The sequence below is a fragment of the Dermacentor silvarum genome, chromosome 6, assembly GCF_013339745.2.
Source record: "Dermacentor silvarum isolate Dsil-2018 chromosome 6, BIME_Dsil_1.4, whole genome shotgun sequence".
Classification (NCBI taxonomy): domain Eukaryota; kingdom Metazoa; phylum Arthropoda; class Arachnida; order Ixodida; family Ixodidae; genus Dermacentor; species Dermacentor silvarum.
Window position 1 is genome coordinate 103,151,174 of NC_051159.1, and position 21,013 is coordinate 103,172,186.

At 47.7% G+C, this 21,013-nt stretch overlaps 1 protein-coding gene across 2 annotated transcripts in view; it reads right to left on the reverse strand.

The window, feature by feature from the left end:
• Nucleotides 1–968: 968 nt before the first annotated feature.
• Nucleotides 969–21,013, reverse strand: part of LOC119455802 (facilitated trehalose transporter Tret1) — a 28,069-nt gene continuing 8,024 nt past the window's right edge. For both annotated transcript variants that reach the window (XM_037717273.2, XM_049669329.1), the window contains exons 2-3: nt 12,130–12,372; nt 969–4,995 (exon numbers count right to left, since the gene is read on the reverse strand). In XM_037717273.2, the coding sequence (XP_037573201.1) occupies nt 3,803–4,995; nt 12,130–12,372 (1,436 nt within the window). In that variant the 3' untranslated portion in view covers nt 969–3,802. The remainder of the gene's footprint in view (nt 4,996–12,129; nt 12,373–21,013) is intronic.

Genomic DNA, 21,013 nt, shown 5'->3' on the forward strand with positions numbered 1-21,013 from the left:
ACAACCAAAGAAAAGCTGCTACCGTGCGCGACGGTAAAAACAAACGACGTCGACGAAGCAGAAGAGCTGGCAATTGCCCTGGCCCTCACTATACAAGGCAGGACCAGAGTGGTTACAGACTCGCAACAAGCGTATAGAAGCTTCCTGTCAGGCTGGCTGTCCTGGTTGGTGCTTCGGGCGCTCAAAAGCAAGGAACCCTCGAAAGGGGAAGAGATAGAATTAATCTGGGTTGCGGCCCACTCCGCAGTGGAGGGCAATGAGTTCGCCCACCAGCAGGCCCGAGCGCTATGACATCGGGCCACAGCCGCGGAGAGGGAAGAGGAGAACGCAAAGAGCCAACCACTGGTCATGCACAAAGACAGAGTATTGCAGAAACGGGTGACAGAGCTTCCCCGAGCCACACCTCAAGTTAATGAGTGAGCAGCAGAAAACATATAGACAGATCCAGACAGAGTCGTTTCCCCACCCCCCAATACTAAACCGCATGTACCCGAGCCAGTACGGGCAAGGATGCCCAGTGTGTCACGAGCCAGGACCACTCCAACACATGGTAGCAGAATGCAAATTTAGCTAACAACAGCCACCACTCCTCACCAACTCTACCCCCAACATGATCCCCCTACCCATTGAACCCCTTAGAGAGCAATGGAAGATCTTGCTGTCCAGCCCAGCCCTGGAATACCAGCTTTGGCTCGTAACCAGGGGCCAGGTGGCGAGAACAGCATACGGATTCCCGTGAAGTGGGAACCACTTCCATCCAACGCATGCGCTGAAAAGCAAACGAAATAAAGTTTTTCATTCATTCATTCGCTCGCTTGTCGAGTCAGTTTGTAGGAAGCTCAGGTGAGTCTTCAGTGAGATACGATCATCAGGGACGAGTCATCACAGTAACCGAGTACTGCGGGACCAAAACAGCCAAAAAAGAAAAAAAAAGGAAGAGAAAGAGTACGTGCAACCAGGGATAGGAAAATACGGCACGTTTATTTATGTCACGATCCCCAAGCAAAGGTAAATAAAAACATACGCCGCGTAACAGCCTTGCAGGTGTGCCATTTAATGACATAAAACTATTGCTTAACAATGGGGCTCCTGGGCTCTGTAGCTGTGCCATAGGGCAGTCAATTCACTCACGGGCATCCATAAGGCTTGAAGTTATTTGGTGCTAATTGAGTGTTCATTCCCATACATTATTGCATACCCTTTTTGCGGGGAGTGACTAAGATATAAATAAATATTTAAATGAAATAAAATGAGTCAGTCATCGGTTAACAGCGTTAAATTTTCACGATTTAGGTAATAAATTATTCAACAACTTGCAACATGACTGCATCATTTAGGCGATTTGCGCTTTTCGGAGCGTCGTATGCAGTAACTATAGACATGACGAATTCAGAATTGTGCGGGCATCAATTGTTTTAAAGAACCCTCATACCACCAATCGGAAGCCGGGTTTTCCGTAACGAAAACAAGAATGCCAGCTAAACATATGTACACACAACCACGTAACGTTTGCCTGGAAGTATATAAGCGATGTTTCGATACCGCACACGCTGAGCCCGAAGACGTTCCGCGCAGAAAAAACACTAAAGAATAGAATACCGCAGAGAAAAATGAGTAGTAAACAATAAACTGCAATATATAAAAAGACTATGGGGTTTTACGTGCCAACACCACCGTCTGATTATGAGGCACGTGTAGTAGGGGACTCCGGACTAATTTAGACCACCTGGAGTTCTTTAACGTGCACCTAAATCTAAGTACACTAGTGTTTTCGCATTTAGCCCCCATCGAAATGCGGTCACCGTGGCCGGGATTTGATCCCGCGACCTCGTCCTTAGCAGCCCAACACCACAGCCACTAAGCAACCACGGCGGGTCTAATATAACATAAGATAAAGTTAAGTGCAACGCCATCCACATCTTCACATGCAGGGTGATCATTATTAGGTTTTCTTAAATTTGTAAAAATGGCCTGTTCCAGATAACATAATTCTAGTCCTTGAGCTCGATTATTCAGAGAGGCGGATATTACTGGAACGAAAAACCGAAACAAATATTCAACTAATGAACAAGAATCCTCTGATTATCTTTTGCATTAATTACTTTACGGCACATATAGCAATTTACGAATCGTAGCCGGTGAGTTTGCAAGGTGTATCCGCTTGGCATGACTTTCCAGAATGACACTAGTTCGGAGAGATGCGCCATCAACCTTGCATGTTGGTCCACTTACTTTTTTAAGAAAACGTTCTTTTATACATTGAAGCACAAAATTTACGGGACCGCCTATGTATTTCGTTCCATACTTTAGGAAATAATATCTCGAAACTGGTGTTGTCCTGGAAATTCATTTCAAGTGAGTGCGTCTTGCAAGCTCACCGGCTATAATTCGTAAATTTCAAGAAGTTCACTAGTCAATATTTGTTGATTAGTTGATAATGGGCTTCGATTTTTGGTGGTAGTAATTTCTGCTTCTTCAAATAATTCAGCTCAAGGGCAAGGGTTATGCAAAGAAGCAAGAAATTATGAAACGCGATTTTTAAAAATTCCACAAAGAAGATCACCCTGTATGTTATATTACCTCTGGTCGTACAGCCTACTGTCCGACATACAGATTGGTGTCAAAGTAAAATACTTTGCACAAACAGACATACTAGCTAGTCCAGTACTGTCGCCAGGAAGTGGATTTCTACACAAACAACTTACGTACTCAGGAAAACAACACGCACTCCTCCTTGGGCGCCGCTCAAACCGGGTCTTCTGACGTAACAGTTGACTGAATCCTAACTATAGAACACAACTCTAGCTTACATGAACTTATGAAAACATGAGTGCTTCGTAGATAGCGTTTATGAAAACAAGTTTAAATAGGAAGGTAATTCCTATTAGTGTGAAAAGAATCGCGTATAATCGCACTGGCACTGATCTATCGCTAATGCCACGGCCTGTGTCAGCCGTGTCCAATGGCCAATTGCTAATCGGCTTATAAGGTCAATTTTAAAGCCGCATCTCTCCATGCTTGCTCTAACATAATCACTCAGATAATCTCACTCACTCAAATAATCTCACCCTCATAATAATAATCACTCTCATAATAACTCGTACATACATCTCCTGGCCGATATGATTGAGCAGTGGGGCCTCGTACTAAATGCAATACGCTTCCTACTACTATTGATGTGCCACTTTGGTGAAGGCGATCACGTAACCTTCAGCAAAGAGCCTTGTCGCTCTAAGGAGCCACTGTTTTTTCGCTTGTTAGGCAGTTCCGACGCAGTCTCCCCATGAAATCAAATTCACAAGTGAAGTTATAACGATAAGTATAATTGGAAAGGTCATACTTTGTTTTATATGATCTCACTGGGAATAACCTCCTAGTCAAGGGCACGGATTAAATACCTAAATAAATCTATTGATTGTGGACGCGCTATTGGGCATCTGATTATGTCTTTTCCGGTGAACCCGCCTAGGTAACGTGGTTCGGGACTTCTCAAAAGCCTGCAGCCTTTCTTAAGATGACTGACAGAGCACTAAAACGCGCTCACTGAAAGCCTACTCTCAACACTGGCGTAACAATCGTACACGCAATCTCGTCATTGCCAGCAAGAAAGAATAAAAAAAAATATACCGCGTTCATTCCGAGGTTACTGAATTACTTAAAGGTGAAGGTTTTGCATATGCAAAATTCGCCTAATAACTAAACATTTTGGCGCCTTTGCGGAACAGTCGGTTGTGCGCCAGATGCACAGAAATGTCGTAATAACTGTCCTTTACAGGAGGAATGTGAGTTTCTTTGGATTTTTTCACATCACATTCATTTCGACGTCTTTGTTCATTGTGTCGAGAGAGGCAGATGAGTCGGTCTTGCCGAATATGAGCTCTATTTCTTCTAAGGTCTTGCCTTTAGTTTCTGGCACAATAAATATGAACAAAACAAGCGAGACGGCCAGAAGTCCCGCGAACATCCAATAGGTTCCCGCCGCGGTCATGAGCTTCACTAGATCGTCGTAACACTTGGTGACAAGGAAGGCTAACGCAAACAGGAACGCCGTGCAGACACCCGTGGCAAAGCCTCTGGCCCTGAGCGGAAAGAGTTCTCCTAACAGCACCCAGGGCAGCGGACCGAGACCCATAGCGTACGCTGCGAAAAATATGGCGATGGCTACGAGAGGCAACCAACCGTAGGAGTCCAGAAACTCTTGACCACGAGTGGCTTTCAGGTGGAAGGAAATGCCTAGGAGGGCGAGGCTGGCACTTGATCCCGCAGATGAGACGATGAGGAGCACTTTGCGTCCTAGCCGGTCGGTCAGCGCTGTTGCGACGAAAAGCACGACGACTTGGAGAGCGCCAACAATGATGGTGCAGTCGTCAGCAGAGATGGATGTTCCGGCATCTTCGAATATGTCCTGCGCGTAGAAGAGAATGACGCAGACGGCGGAAGCCTGCTGCATGAACATCGGCAGAAGCGTGCAGAAGAACGGCTTGTAGATGCACGGCATGGTTACGTCCACCAGGGTGAAAGGCTGCTGGTTGGCCAGGTTCGCGTCGAGCACGCTTAGCTCCTCGGCAATCTTGGGACCCTTGTAGAAGTGGAGCGAGGCGATGGCGGCCTTGCGGCGTCCCTTCTGAAGCAGCCAGCTCGGCGACTCGTGCACACAGAAGAGCGCGAGCGCCATGATGACGCTGGGCGCGAGGCAAAAGGTGGCCAGCCAGCGGTAGGAGAGGAACTTGCCCAAGAAGAAAGTGAGCAGGATGCCGACTGAGAGGATCGCATTGGCACCGGTGTTGAGCAGGCCGCGTATGTTCGACGGACTGATCTCGGAGATGAAGACGGCGACGGTCAGGGCAGTTATGCCGACGGCGATGCCGGTCAGCACTCGACCCACGAACAGCAGCGTCGTGGACGGCGCGAACATGAGGCACAGCCAGCCGGCCATGAACACCGCAGCGGCCACGAAGAGCGTGCCACGTCGACCAATCAGGTTCACCAGCTGACCTGCACAGTTAGGTAACAGGGAGGAGAAGGCGAAGGTCAAGAACTTTGTCGCCCTAAGGAGTGTGGGATGCGATGGCGCAGCGCCGCGTGGACGTGTGTGAGTCTTAAGGCTGCAGGGTCATATGATTCGTGACCACATGTTTATATATGTCTCCGGCCATGTATGTCTCCTATACTGTGGAGACATTCATGACTTGTAATAATAAGAGCACCGTATTTACAGCGTTGTGCACCGCTGAACTTGTTCATGAAAGAAATTAAATGTGCTCTAACCTTTACATTGTAATTTTGATAGCCGTGCTGAGCAGCTGCGTATGAACTTGTCTCTGCAAACACCGGCATTTATGCTAGGTTTTGTGCACATGTAGTACAGTTCTCACACCATCGGGACATCCAGGGCTATATGAGGTCTTTTGGAGCGTGCTAGTGTAATAAACCTTGTGGCCCTCGTACCCCTGTACGCGTAGTGCACGTTTGATGTTTTTGTTGTCGTTCACTGCAATCTAATTCACATCTATATAGGTATTCTTATGTGTATATAACTCACGCTCTTACAGCGCCCAAAATGGCCGTGTTGCGTGTGAGAAACACGCTTATTGAGGGTGGAATTCAGAAGAACCTTTGCAACGTCAAATGTTTTGGGGCATAATGACAAAATAACGCGGTTCAGGCAGAAATTAAACATTAATTTAACGAGATTATATACTTTCCCCCGTGGATAGGCTTTCGTTTGACCGAATATTTACTTAATGAAGTCAAATAGGGATGTACGTTGGGCATGTTCGTACTTTAACTTGGTAAAATGTTTAGCGCCAGCGGACGAAGACATATGGGAGACGTCGCCAACACAATGGGCTTCACTTCAACAATTTATTCCCACAAATAAACTAATTTATACACTACGCAGAGTAATGCCATACATTTAGAATACGTCCCACTGAGCTTTCTAAAAAGGCCGTTTCTTTATCTAACAGGTCTATTCGAGGTCGCTCGCTCATCGACAATGTTATTGACCTCGTTACCTGGGTCCAAGAATAGAAACTCCAGCGCCTACCAGTTGCACTTTTTCTCGATGGCAAAGGGGCATACGACAACGTCGCCCATGAGGCCATACTGAACTCACTTGAAGCTGTGAGAGCTTGTGGCCAGATGTATCAATGGATTCGGGACTATTTGACTGAGAGGTGCTTTTTCTTAGAGGCTGAAGACGGCCCAACTTCGGAACATTACATCTGCCGTGGGGGGCCGCAGGGTGGAGTGTTGAGCCCTGTATTGTTGAATGTCGCCTTGGTAGGACTTGTGGAGTATTTACCGCGAACAGTTCATGTCTCTATATGCGCCGACGACCTCATCAGTGACTCGCCCTCAGGTGCGGGCCAGGCTTCAGCGGGCGGCAACCATGACGGCGTCTTATCTACGAGAACAAGGCCTCACTGTGTCTAGGGAAAAGTGCGCATTGGTTGGCTTTACGCGCAGACAAATGTCCCTCATCCCGTTTCGATCAACGGTCAAGCTGTGTCCTATGTTAAGATGCACCGCTTTCTGGGTGTCATCATCGACCGCAACCTCTCGTGGACCCCTCACTGCGTCTATCTGAAGAAGAAGTTATTTGCTATTGCTCAGGTATTCAAATTTCTCTGCGGGAAAACCTGGGGTGCACCAGACCATCCTATGCGGCAGCTGTACAGGGTACTCTTCCTGGGACTTCTTCGTTACCGTATGACAGTTATGTCAAATATATGCAAGACGAACATTCGCGCTCTGGAGAGCATAGTATGCAGTGAGTTTTGCTGGGCAAGTTTCAGACAGATTCTCTCGAGGATCGCTTTGGTCTTGGTCTTTGGTCTTTTGTCTTGTGCAAACTATCATGTGTCATAAGACAGATTTATGAATCCGAGACAAAGCTGCGGTTACAGAAAGTGCTCGAGTTGCCAGACATTAACATGCTGTGCGATGTTCCTATGATTAGTGCCAGCTCGCTGCTAAGACATTTTGATGTCACATTTAGTGACAGCGATATTGAGAAGAAAGTTGCACGGCTTCCAGTTGTGACGTATGTTGCATGCTACTGCTCTCATGCAGCTCTAAGGAAACTGTTATGCTAATCATGCAAATAAAATCTGGTAGTGGATGATGCAGAGATAGATATTACGAGAAATGTCCTTATTACGAGCATGACCAGGAGTGGGCTGAAGTTCCCGCATGAACTTGTTATAAAAAATGCTGTACTTACCAGAGAAATAGTGCTCGACAAGCTTATGAGTCCACGCATCGCCACTCAGTTTTTTGCGCTTCGTAAGCAGAAAGAGCTATTACTGGTTCTTGTGTATGGTATCCTCCATGATACTGATGACCTGGATGTTTATGTTATTGGGCATTCTCCTCAACAAGTCATGCATTATATTTTGAGTGCAGTAGCAAACACCCTTCTAACAAACATATGCAAACAGAAAACGACAAGCTGTCTGCATAAAGGGAAAGCGAAAACTTCAAACTGTTAAAAGTTGAGGTGTCCTTTATGCAGTTTGCTTCCACAGTATAGTTTGCAAATAAAATGCTTTTTTTTCTGTCATCAACGTCAAATAAAATACCCAGCATCCTACCATTCTCCAGAAGGCTTCTAATCTCTATTTTTCTGTTCTGCTTCACGAAAATCGTGCACGTCTGTGTTCTGCATGCTTGAAGCAAAAATTTGTGCCGAAGCAGTAAGTGCATTCATAGAGATGTCATTGTACCAATTTTTTCCCGACACTGAGTTGCATGTGCACCTTTACTAATAATGTGTTGCTCTACACAGAACAGACTGTCAAGATGTATATAATAAACGATCTTATATTGCTGCTGGGCAGAAATGAGTGTCATTTTACGAGTATTCGTGTTTCTTCCACTTTCAACTGCTGGCATTTAACTTCATTTAATGTTAAATGTTGCAATTTTTCTAACAAACCTGTTAGATCTTTTGAAGCTTTCGAAAAGAACATCTGGAAGTATTAAATATATAGGAATCACAGCAGGGTTGAAAAGTGATTACCTCATATCTACGTGATATGTAGAGGATACCCAACACTGATGATAAAAGTTTAGATCATCCTTCCAATCATTTAGAAAACGGTTTCTTGCATGTATACGCAAAGCGCCTTCTTAAGGCGCGAGGCTATTAACTGCGACGATTTTTCCTGACCGAACTGCGTACATTACTGTAGACGCGGCATTTTAGTTAGTTTATGCGTGTAACACGTGTGTAACACGAGCGAGCGAACGTAATTTTATTTCGCGACAACGCGCCTCTTATATGGAGTAAACGGGCGAGGTGAAGCCAACTTCCACTAGGATCTGACCTGCGTGACGTCAGGCCGCCTTGTGGGGGGGGGGGGGGGGGGCTTTAGTCTTCTAGGTGGTGTTGGACGAGTCGAGTGGCTGGAGAATCGAGGGCCGTGGTGCGACGTCACAGTGCGGCCACGGCTCAAAGTGCGGCGACGGCGAAGAGGAGAAAACCTGGCGTAATGTAGCTGTCGCTACAAAACCGTTGCGAGGCGAGAAGGTGGTAAAGACTTCCGACGCTGCTCGACGAGTGTCATTTTATAATCTCGTCGAAAACCTCCGAGCCGCCGCCAGAGGCACCGGTAACAGTCACCAACGCCGCGCGCGTATGGTGCGAACGCGGGCAAAACACCGCCGGCGTCGACAACAGTTCTGCGCGTTGCTGGTGCTGCTACATGTCCAAGTTTATACAGCGGATAAAACTACTATCCTTACTGCGGATTGCTCTCTACTAATTTGCTATAGCAATTGATGCTTCGCCTTTCGGGTGAAACTGCGACATTTTTATATAAATACGCATTAGGTGCCGCAACTAAACGTCGCCTCCCCTCCCTCCCGTTCCCCCACGGCCTTTCGCGCGACGGAAGAAGTCACGTTTGCTCTCTCTCTCTCTCTCTCTCTCTATATATATATATATATATATATATATATGGTGATTGTAAAGGAGGAAAGAGACGCCTAGTTCTGCAGCCCTTCAGGGAGCACGGCGCAGAACGCGCGTTTGCTCTCCGCCGTGCGATCGCTCCCCGTGAAAGCGCGCACATACAGCATACGGCGCGCGGTGACGATTGTATCGCTGTTGGACGTCATACGGAACCTCACGGCGACGCCGATGGCAGAAATCAGCTCGGAGTGTCCATATAATTGCTCTCGCAATAAAACGGGTATTTACGACTTTACCACAACCAACAGACATAGTGACGTCGGATTTCGAATGTACTAGAAAACATAATTCTATTACGACCTTTTCCAGCAATTCTACGATACCAACAGCAGCGCGCTCGGGCAGGTTACTTGCGAAAATCCTATCCACATGGCGCTCGCATGCTCGACAGGTCAAATTGGGACCTAGCCTGCCTAATGAGCTTTGGGCACGCGCGGGCGTCGAGGCAATAACAAACAATAAAATAATAAAAAAAGCTGGTAGGGCCTTCACATTTAATATAAGACGACTTATATTGCCCTTGAAAAAACGTCTTCCCAGCAATGCATTTCTGCTGAAAAGTGAAGCCGACACAATAAGGGGATCGGTGTAAGCTTGGTCTCTGTAAGCTGGCTTTCCCACGTTCTATGTTGAAGTGAAGCGCACTTAAAGAAAAATGCAATGTGAACGGGGCCCGATAACGCAATCGCGTTCCACTCTTAAAGGCGTAGCTTAAGCGTCCTTCTATTTTTTTTAGATGCGAAGCATCTTATTTTCGGGGCTATGTCACTCCCTCCCTCCCTCCCTACCTCCCTTCATCCCTCCAACCGCCGTGCGTCCATACCCCTACTGCGCATGCGCATCCTCCTCCCCCTCCTCTCCTCTCCTTGTCTCATCTCCTCTTCTCTTTTTCGAAGCGTCGTGGAGTACCTTGACTTGTCAGGGCTCTCTGCGCGCCTCTAAGACCAGATTTCTGCAACAGACAGATGGCCTCGCGGCCTCCCAATCCACCCCAGACCTGACAGGTCCGGAACAACACCCCTGCGGTCTAAGCTGCACTCTAAGGCCTACCATCTCGGCCTGATACGTGCCACCTCAGCCTGCCGGTTTGCCTCGCCCAGCCATGGTGACGACTTCACCCTATCCCCTTTCTCTCCCACTTTCCCCTCCCTGTTGGCGCTCAGCCGTGCTCCCTCAGGGGCTGCAGAAGATAGCGTCAACCTTTCCTTATCCACACGAACCACTTACACACTCTTCTCTTGGCATTCATGCGCATCCTCCTCCCCCTCCGCTCCTTTCGTTGTCTCATCTCCTCTCCTCTCGGCATTCCTCCTCTCCGACGCTCCTCTCCTCTCCGCATTGCGCAACGAATGACAACACCTGCGGCTCCGCGCGCGATAATGCGAAGCAGCTTAGGTTAGAGGCGCGACGATAGGCGCCCAAGAGGCACCGGCAACAGTCACCAACGCCGCGCGCGTTCGGTGCTAACGCGGGCAAAACGCGGACGGCGTCGACAACAGTTCTGCGCTTTGCTGGTGTTGCTGCATGTCGAAGTTTATACAGCTGATAAAACTACCTTGAGTCGACCCCATGGCTGCTTCGCATGCTACTCAGGGTTCCCCTACGGGAAGATGGTGTAATTTTTGTAGCGTTAGCTACACTGGCCTAGCCAAGCCCGTTTCGCGCGGCACATCAAGAGCCGTACTGCGCATGCGCAAGGATCAGTGATGTCACACGGCTTGCACACCGGAGCCACCGGAGCCGGCACCTCTCGCGCACTCCGCCGCCGCCGCGCGCGGCTCACCGCCGCCGGTCTGCGCATTCCAGAGGAGTGACGTCGTAGCCGTGGTAGACGCACTGGCGCCGGTGCGCGCTCGCTGTGCAGTCGCCGCCTGACACTGCGCTGGAGCCGCTGCGCTTCTGACTGGCGTTTGTGTGTGTCGTTGGAGCAGCAGTAAGCATGACAATCAAGCTAATCCTTGACAATCTAGACAACCAGGAAAGCTAAGAATAATCAGCTGAACCTTTGCTAACGCTACGTATATCCTGGCATAGCCGAGCTAAGCCACTGCAACATTTTTTTTTATCTGTGGAGTTCGCATATTTGCTGACCGATTTCAAAGTCAGATTCAGCCAACGTGGGATTACTGATTTCTTCAGGGTTCACGGTTACCGTTGACAGTGTGAGAGTCAGTGAATAATGAACTGTTTCGAGGCTGCTTTTCACGGCAAAAGTATGATTATGCGAACGATTACTCATAGATTATTCATCCTCCTCTCAGGTATATAACTAGTCAGAAGCGATTTGGGGCCAATTTCTTGACGGCTCTATGCAGCAGCGGCGCTCTCTTCTTATACACTGCTAGAAGAAGTATACATAAACTGAAAAGATCCAAAGGTCCAGTGCTCACTATAAGCGGGAATACAGGACGGGATTTGGTATAGATTAAGGGTGCTGAAAACCGGAAGACGAATGCATTAAGCTATTTCCAAACATAGAGAGGTGGTAGAAAGTCTGAAGGTATACTGCTCTTCTACCTGCACCTAGATTTAGGAACATTATTTATTTACTTTGCAGTATGAACACAGGCATGATGTATGGACTCTTTGAGGTAGTATACCTAAGTCATTGAATGCCGCATCACTGGACATTTCAGGTATTAATGAACGAAGAAGATAATGCACTGGTCATAAGTGATTTCGTAAAGTTATCGTTCCCGTTCCCATATGGGAATCAAATTCAAAACAAGACTAGAAGCGATGAAAACCGTAGCTTAATTACAGTGTTTGTCATACTAAACAGCGCTCGCATGTATAGGCTCCCTATGTCATACGACATGGCCGAGACGCCTAGCGGACCATAGCGGCAATTGTCATTGTGTTGATTGAGAGTGTCCTTCATAGTTGGGATGTGAAGCGACTCCAGGTAAAGACGCATGGTTCCATTATTTTCTTTCAAAATCACACCCGCCTGCAAATCCCATTTAATAATATGCCTCTCCGCAACACAATGTTCAACAAGCGCGCTCGATGATACGTGTTTCAGAAGTTGCCTCTAATGGAGTAGGCTTTCAGAATAGCATGATACTAGCTTATGAGTAACAACGTTCCCATCAGATTGTCCTTTTTTATGGGTATTGAACATTGAAAAATGAATAGCGCATTCTCACCGCCGGCGAGTCCACCGAATACGGCTCCGAGGTTGACCAGAGAGCCGAACCACGCGCTGTCGGAGGCCGAAAACTCGATGCTCTTGCGTATGTCCGGCAGAGCAGGCGAGGAGTAGGTGCAAGAGAAGCCGAACGACATCGAGGCCATGTATGTTGTGGCCACGGTGAGGTAGAGCCGCCTCCTGGCGTCCTTCTCCGTGCCGGAGCATGCAGTCGGGAGGTCGACGTCGGCAGTGTTGGGAACTGCGCAAAACAGGGACAGAATGCCGTCTTAAAAACTTGCTTCACTGTAGGTTACTTTCGTTTTTTTATCATTCCACAACTACACAGGCCGCCCGGGTTACCACAACGTGAAGAGACCATGTTGTAGCGTTGGTGGCTCGTCGTCGTATTTACTAACTCCGATGCCTTCCTCATTGGTATAGCCGACAGTACTACATCTGACACATGTACCTGTGACAAGACACATATTGCTTTGCGTCTACTCGTGCTATAAATCCTAACGAGAGCAATGTTCACAGGAATGTGGGCACTTGAAGTAATTTTTTTTTAACTTGAAGTAATTAACAGTAGTCGAAAAATGAATGTCGTTGGAGCCAAGATTAAATCATCCTTCAATCCGATGTTAACCTCATGCAAGATTGGTGCAATATATGGCTCCTGACACTTAATCCTAGTAAGGACTAAAATTTCTCTTACTCGTTTTCTTTTACACAGTTGGTGACATACTTATTTGCTATATGCCCCTTTAAGTACCTTCGTGTCACAATGTCCTCAGACCTGTTCTGGTGCGTGCACATTGCTAACATTATTTAATCAGCTAACCGATCTCTTTGATTCTTGAAACGCCATTTGCGCCACGCACCATAACATGTAAAGCCGCTTGCGTACAAGACACTGGTTAGATCAAAACTAGGATATGCATCCGCAGTATGGGTCCCACATCAGTCATACCTTGCCGATGCATTAGAGTCCGTTCTAAATCATGCTGCCAGAGATCAGCGTTTGGTCTCTAAAAGCCCAGTGTAGCTTATCGCCCCTTTCCTCCCGTCGTCGCACGGCTAGCTTGTTGTTATTTCAGAAATTATTTTATTCTGCCGTCAACTGCGCATTCTGCATCGCACACCCTTCACCCATATCTCATCGCATCGCTCACCCCCTTCAGGTTTCCCGTCCACGTGCCCGCACCACAACCTTTATTGGTTGATTTTTTTTTAAAGCGAAGCTTTACAGGCTCACAAGTGTCGGCCGTGGTGGTGGCGGCGGCGGTGGTTTAACGCTGAAAAGTGGGCTGATCCTGGCGATGGTGCAGAAAAGATCCAAGCTGAATGGCACATACATACCAGGGACAAAAAAGAAAGAGAAAGATAGAGAAAGAAAGAAATAAGGAGGTGGGAAAGACAGATAGAGAGAAAGAGAGAGAGAGAGAAAGAAATAAAGAGAGCCAGATAGATCGGAAGAGAGAGATAAAGAAAGAAAATAACCACGAAGGTCGAAGGTCAGAGAAAGAAAGAGAGAGACAGAGAGGGAGAAAAAGAAAGAAATAGAAAGAGAGAAGGATAAGTAGATAGAGAGAGAGAAAGAGAAAGAAGAGAGAGAGAAAGAAAGAAAGTCACCCCGAAGGTCAGAGAAAGAAAGAGAAAGGGAGAGAGATCAGAAGAAATAGAGAAATAAAGAGAGAAAGAAAAGAAATACAGAGAAAGAGAGAGGTAAAGAAAGAAAGCGAGAGAGAAAGATAGAAAGAGAGAGAGAAAGATAGAAAGAGAGAGACAAAGAAAGAAAATCACCACGAAGGTCAGATACACACACGACAAGCTTCGCTTACCCCCATTTTCTCGACAGGTTAAGGGCTGGTGATTTTTTCCCGAGCAGCCACTGTCTGGAACTTGTGATCCTCACATGCTCTGATTCGTTTGCTAACTCTGTTGGCGCAAATTTGTGCTTTATCCCTCACGCATTGAATATATGTATGTATGTATATTTATGTATAGGTTTGTTTATAGGCCATACATTTTTTGTAACCACAATTCTGTTTATGATTTTCTTGTTTCCTGTACGTGCTTACGTATGGCGAGCCCTTATCTAACACTCCCCATGAGGGGGTCATTATGGTAATAAGATGAAAAAAAAATGAAATCAAATGTCTTTATCAGGGCAGTAACTGGACTCTGTTTATCTTCGTCAGGGTGGTTGCTGCCACGACGAAGTCTTTTTTTCAGAACCCCTGTTATCATCATCATCATCATCATCATCATCAGCTTATTTCTATGTCCACTGCAAGACGAAGGCATGTCCCTGCCATCTCCCTGCAACCCCTGTTTCAGTGATACTTTAACAGTTGTTGCTCTTTCTCCAAATATTTTGAGGTGCATCCTGCTGCCGTTGTACCAGAGGACTACAATTTCTGAGATCATGGGACTCGCTTCTTCATAGACTTCTCTATGCTCCTTTTCTTCTATTGCAGCAAATAAAAAGAATACATCAAGAAAATAATGTAAATTACTCAACGAAAATTCAGCGCCTGAGTCGTACGTCGTTCCTGCAGGGTGTCATTGAATACAGGGTGTTTCAGCGAACACTTATTTATTTATTTAAGGTTGCCTGTGGCAGATAGCCCGATTCTAGCTAATGCACTGCTCAACTCGAAGAGGCGGACATTACTTGCACAAAAAGTTAAAATGCCTAATGGATTAATTAACAGAAACTCACTAATTAAGTTTTTAACTAATTACCTGATGACCCATATTGCAATTTACAAATTGTAGCCGTGGAGTTCAGAAGGCGGATCCACTTGGAACGAATTCTCGGGATGACGCCAGTTTCGAGATATTAATTCCCGAACTTTGCGGAGAAATGCATTGGCGTTCCAGTTAATTTTGTTCTTCAATGCATAAAGCGACGTTTTCTTAAGAAATTTCTTTAAAATTTCTTAAGACAGTCGACAAGAAAGGAAGTTGTTACGTCTTAACCTGGTCCAGAATATACCTTGGATGTTTACCACGAGGCAGCCCCTTTCATCAGTGTCGCCCAGACGGCGCTACCACCCGACACCGACCATGACGAGTTGAACGGATTGAGGCTAGAGGGAAACTTCGAGGATTTACTACCATGGGAACGACAACGATCTCGGCTTCCTAGATGACCACGCAGTGGCAGCAAAGGCGAATGCGAGGATGCTACAGTAGAGGCGGAGTTGGGTGAACAATACAACCCCTCTGATTGGCCGCACCAAGGTCAGCAGATTCCCCAGTCGAGTCTCCTAGGGAAGACCAAGGGATTAAAAGCGGAGACCCGTGGTGCAGTGAGGTGGTGTTGACGTGACCTGATACGAACTCAGATGTTGAATATGCTCCTGATGGAGTGGGATTCCGTACCAGGGGCCAGTGTAAATAATGTAGATTAAACCATTTTCCTATTTCCTACTACTGGATGTACTCATCGATGGGCTTGATGGATTCCTGGCCCAAACGCCACCTCGAGCCGCAACAAAGTATACAAGTGCCTCAAATACAGCTTCACATACAAATGATTTCAAATGTTACATCAGTGACAAGTATAAATGACAAAAAAAAAATGTGGCATGAACAATCATGTAACACATAATTTTATCTCGGGCATATTAAAGCATCCAACCAAGTACATCCTAGGTACTCTTGAATACATAAGCAGATGAATCAGGTTCATTTATTAGGTATTAAATAGTTTTTGTTTAATGAAGAAGAAAGTTGAAATGCTGATGTCTGAGTGTCGTAGTAGGTACGTGCGCGCGGGGTTATAATCTTGTGACAGTCTCGTGTAGATAGCAAGATTAGTCAAAGTTTTTGTGGTTCGTAAGTCTTTGTTGAAAAGCTTCAACAGCAAGCTGGCACTGGACCAGAACTTTTAAGGAAAGTATTTTAAGTTTCAGAGTGTATGGTGTAATGTGTTCTGTAAATATCAGATTACAATTGGACCGCATAGCTTTTAACAGGAATGCGAGCTTAGGTTTAGAAGTTGTTCCCCGCATAAGAAAACAACAGTGAATCGCATTATAATATAGCTGCTTTTTGAGGCATGTAGGAGAAAAATTACAAATCACGTTCATTATCGCAGTCGCTTTCCGAAGTACTTTGCGAATAGCTTCAATATAAATGGACCGAGTGAAGTTTAATTAAAACCAAATTTCCTAAAAAAATATTTACGTTGCGTTCTGCAATACCTGGTTCCTAAATGTTAACTTCAGGTCGCCTGGTACCAATTTATTCAGTCTTAAAAAGAGATACGAGGGGAGATAAAAACGTTTTGGAACTTGGCTATAACCAAATATCTGACAGTGATCTCTATCTACCTTTTGTTTAGGTCATCTCTGCAGCCTATCCAAGTCTGAATATCAAGTGTTCGAGTTCGTTACTTGTTCTGCACCAGTTCAGTCAAACATGGCGTCCTCCCACGATTTCAAGCTCGAGTACCGGACCGTTGTCAAATTTTATTGCGATAGCTATTATATGGACACGTCAACCGGATTTCTGCCGTCGGTGTCGCCGTCGCCGTCGTCGTCACCGTCGCCGTCGCCGTCGTCGTCACCGTCGCCGTCGCCGTGAGGTTCCTTATAGATAAAGTCTGCGCCGCGCGCCGTATGCCCGAGCGGAAGCGTGCGGGGACGCGCGCTATCATGGAGAGCGAACGCACTCAATCTCCCACGCGCAAGCAAGGAAGCAGGAAGCCAGCGCCGGAGGGAGCGGGGGGGGGGGGGGGGTGGCGCACTTCTACTCTGCCAACAACCGCGCTCGTCGCTCGTCCGCACCGTCTCTTACCTCCACACGGCTCTGACCTTTATGCACCGTGCATTTGCCGCTCAGTTTCCGTTGAAGCGATAGACCGCACGTACCTTCGCCCGCTGCGGCGTATGCTTGCTGCCAGCGTTTTGACAGTAGTTGTCTGCAGTCATTCAGTGTGATGTATTCGTGTTTGTTTGTGCGCGCTCAGACCACGCTTGTTCATTCAGTTAGTAATAGTCGGGCCACATTTTCCAACGTACGCTACACATGCAATGCTGCCCGGATCGGCAGTGCAGCGCTACAGGTGTGTCCCTTCGCACGCGCTACCCACGGGAAGCGCTTCTCATCAACACCACCGTTTCACACGCGCCTTCTCGTGGTCATCGAGTCTCTCTTCATGTCGGTCTACTTACGCCGCAGCACACCTGCTTACTTAATCAGCTCATGTTTACTACAATTCATATTGCTACCAAAGCCGCTCACCTTACTTCGTATGACATTGCTGTGTTGCTATCGCATTCATTGCTTCGCCCTTAGAGCGAAACTGTGACATTTTTTGTGCAAAGAAGGAAGTTCCGTCAAAGAAATCCCCAGTAGGATGGCGAATGTGTATGGCAGTGAATGTCCTCCATATGCTACAGTGACTCGGTGGTTTTATGAGTTTAAACGTGGCCGTGTGCATGTGGAAGACAACCCAAGGTGAGGGCGGCCAACCACTTCAACCGATTTTGATCATTCAGCCTCAGCAGAGAGCATTATCCTGAATAATCACCGAATCAAGGGGTTCGAAGTTGCCGGAGAATTGAACATTTCTTATGACAGTGCCTTCACTATCATCCACAATGTTTTGGGTATGTCGAAGGTCTCGCACGATTGGTGCCACGGAACCTCTCAGCGCAAGATCGACACCACCACGTGCATTCACCAATAAAACTTTTGCACCTCTATTCAAGCGACCCAGAAGATTTTATCTCCCGTCTTGTGACTGGGGATGAGACGTGGCTGTATCAGTGGGACCCAGAAACAAAACAGCAGTCTATGCAGTGGAGGCATTCGGGGTCCCCTCCCCCGAAAAATTTCGAGACCTAACGCTCAGGGAGGAAAGTGATGGCGACACTTTTTTGGGACGCAAATGGGATCGTGCTCATTGAATATCTTGAAAACGGTAGGACAGTTACAGGCGAATACTACGCCAACGTTCTTTGAAAACTGCGTAAGGCCATCGTGGAAAAAAGTCGAGGATTAGTGACAAGAGGTGTTCTCCTCCTCCTGCACGTCAACACGCCAGTCACAGGTCTCGTGTTGCCCAGGCTGCCATTCGAGAGTGTGGATTAGAACCGCTGGACCACCCACCCTACAGTCCCGACCTGGCCCCAAGTGACTTTTATTTATTTCCGAATTTGAAAAAACACCTCAAGGGAACGAGGTTTGATGACTTGAACTTGCTTCAAACTGCCGCAGAGGAGTGGCTTAGCAACCAGGAAGAAAGTTTTTTTTGTTGCAAGGTATCAAAAGCCTTCCAGGAAAATGCGAGAAGTGCATTAGTGTGAGGGGAGATTATCATATGTTGAAAAAGCAATTTTTTCCAAGGTCTGGCAGTCTTCCTGATGTGCGAGTTGGAAAGCTTTTTGATCACCCCTCGTATCTTGTTTTGTCAATATTGACACGTGTACTTGTTTACCTTTCACCGGTGACCGCTTTTCACCGGCTAACAAATGTTAAACGTCATAGCTCGGCGCAGGACACGCCTGCATGTATCGGTGGTTTCTCGAACGTTATCGATGCTTCTATCATTTGTCTGTTGTCACCGACGCTTATTTAATCTCATTCTATGAGACACGCGAATTGTGTAGTACTTTCTGGAAGACACACGGGCACAAGGGATACTCTGCAACCTTCCATGACTCATGTATAAAAGCCGACGCGTTTCACCGCTGATCAGATTTCGGCGATCACCGACTGTGTTCGCCGTTATCGTGGTGCTTCAAATGCAACTTGATTTTGTGGGCACAGGTTCGCCCAATAAAAGTCAGTTTCTTCATTCACAGTTTTGCGACCGTTTTCTTCACCGTCACTACTACGTGACATCTAGTTGAGGTGCTAGTGCGTTCATGTACCGAACGCTCCCGCACAGCCTAGATCCAAGCCCTAATTCAGAGGACAACACCAACGTCACCAAGGACCAGTGAGGAAGCCGTAGGCAGCAATGACTTCTGCCGGAGTGCAGACTCCTTTCCGAGAAGACCACTGCGATCAAGGCAATGCCAACAGATCCCAATGGCAGCCCCAGCGTCCCCCATCTTGCTGCAACAACCTCGGGAGCCACCGACCTTCCGTGGATCATCGGCTGAAGACCCTGAAACCTGGTTGGAGACATACGAGAGGACCGCGACGTTCAACAAATTGAGCGATAACGACAAGCCACGCCATATCTAGATTTCGTTGGATGACGCTGCTCGGACCTGGTTTGAGAACAGAGAGACCACCCCGTGGTGATGTGGGACCTATTTCATGAGAACTTCGTGAGGACCTTCATGAGTGTCGTACGAAAGGAAAGGGCCGAAGTTCTCTTAGAAACCAAAGTGCAATTGCCGAACGAGAACATCGCAATCTTCACGGAGGAAATGGCTCGCCTCTTCCACCACGCCAACCCCGACATGTCTGAAGAAAAAGTTCGGTTTTTGATGCGGGTGGTCAAAAAGCAATTATTCGCCGGATTGATACGAAACCCGCCCAACACTGTCGCAGAATTTGTTTCGGAGGCCACAACGATCGAGAAGACGCTTGAATTCGCGCCAGGCAATACAACCACCGTGCGCTGACAAACTACGCTGACGCTCAAGCGCTAAGCGCCGACGACCTGCTAGAGACGATCAGAGCCGTCTTACGGGAAGAGCTGCAGAAGAGCTGCCCAAGGTCGTAGCCTCAGGAGGCCTCGACTGCTGACATAGTTAAAGAAGAGATTCGGCGGTCACTGGAAGTGCCAGAAGTTCCAGCATCGCCTCAACCGCAGCCGGAAGCGATGACCTTCGCCGCCGTCGTCCGTCAAGGTCCTTCTCCGCGCTCGCGCCATCGCCCCGTAACGCCGCAGTTCCGTCGTCCACCGCCGCCACTGCCAGCACGCCCACTCGTCGCCCAGTGCAGCTACCACAGGAAGACGGACATTTGGCGTGCCCACGACCACCACCCGCTCTGCTATTGGCAGCTTGGCGAGCGGCCACTTGACATCGCCGATTACCTCGCCGGGGCCCAGTGGAAACCACGACGATCTTCACGCTCGCCGTCACCAGGCCACTACATCTCGCCGCATCGCCGGATGTTCACCGGCCCAACTCGGGACCGATCTCCTAGCCCTTACCCGGGGAACTAAAAGCAGCAACCGATGGAGGTGCGGTTGCTGTACGACGCAATTCCGAAGATCCTCCGCCGCCGACGAAGATTCGCGAATCATTACGACGAGGTATCAGCGCGCCGCCTGGCAAGAGCCTTCACGACAACACTTCGCCGCCGAAAGAAGACCTGCCGACACGACGTAACAGCAGCGGAGCAAGACGACGCAGCTGCGATCCGACGCCATGACTTAAGCCCAACGCCAGAAGTCGGTCTACCGACCTAGACGTGATAATCGATGGTCATAACCTCACCGCTCTCGTCGATACTGGAGCCGTCTATTCCGTCTTCAGCGGCGCGTTAACGGCCAAGTTGAAGAAGGTGAAAACGGCCTGGCAAGGACCCGATATATAGACAGCGAGAGGCCACCGAATAACGCTGGCTGGAATCTGCACAGCGCGAGTCATGATTAACAACCGCACTTACCCAGCGAGCTTCGTAATCCTGCAGCACTGCTCCAGGGAGTACATCGTAGGCATGGACTTTCTAAACCAACACGGTGCAGTCATCGACTTAAGGTCCATGTCGATAACGCTTTCAACGCACAAAGCGATGCTACCGGATACAAACATCAGTTACCATGCCTTGAATGAGCTTGAAGAACAAGTCACCGTTCCGCCTCGCTCCAGCGTAATTATTTCCGTCGCTACCGAAGTGCTTGCAGACATGGAGGGCATCGTCGACGGCAATCATCACTTACTGCTCAACCGTGAAATTCGCGTCGCTAGAGGCATAGC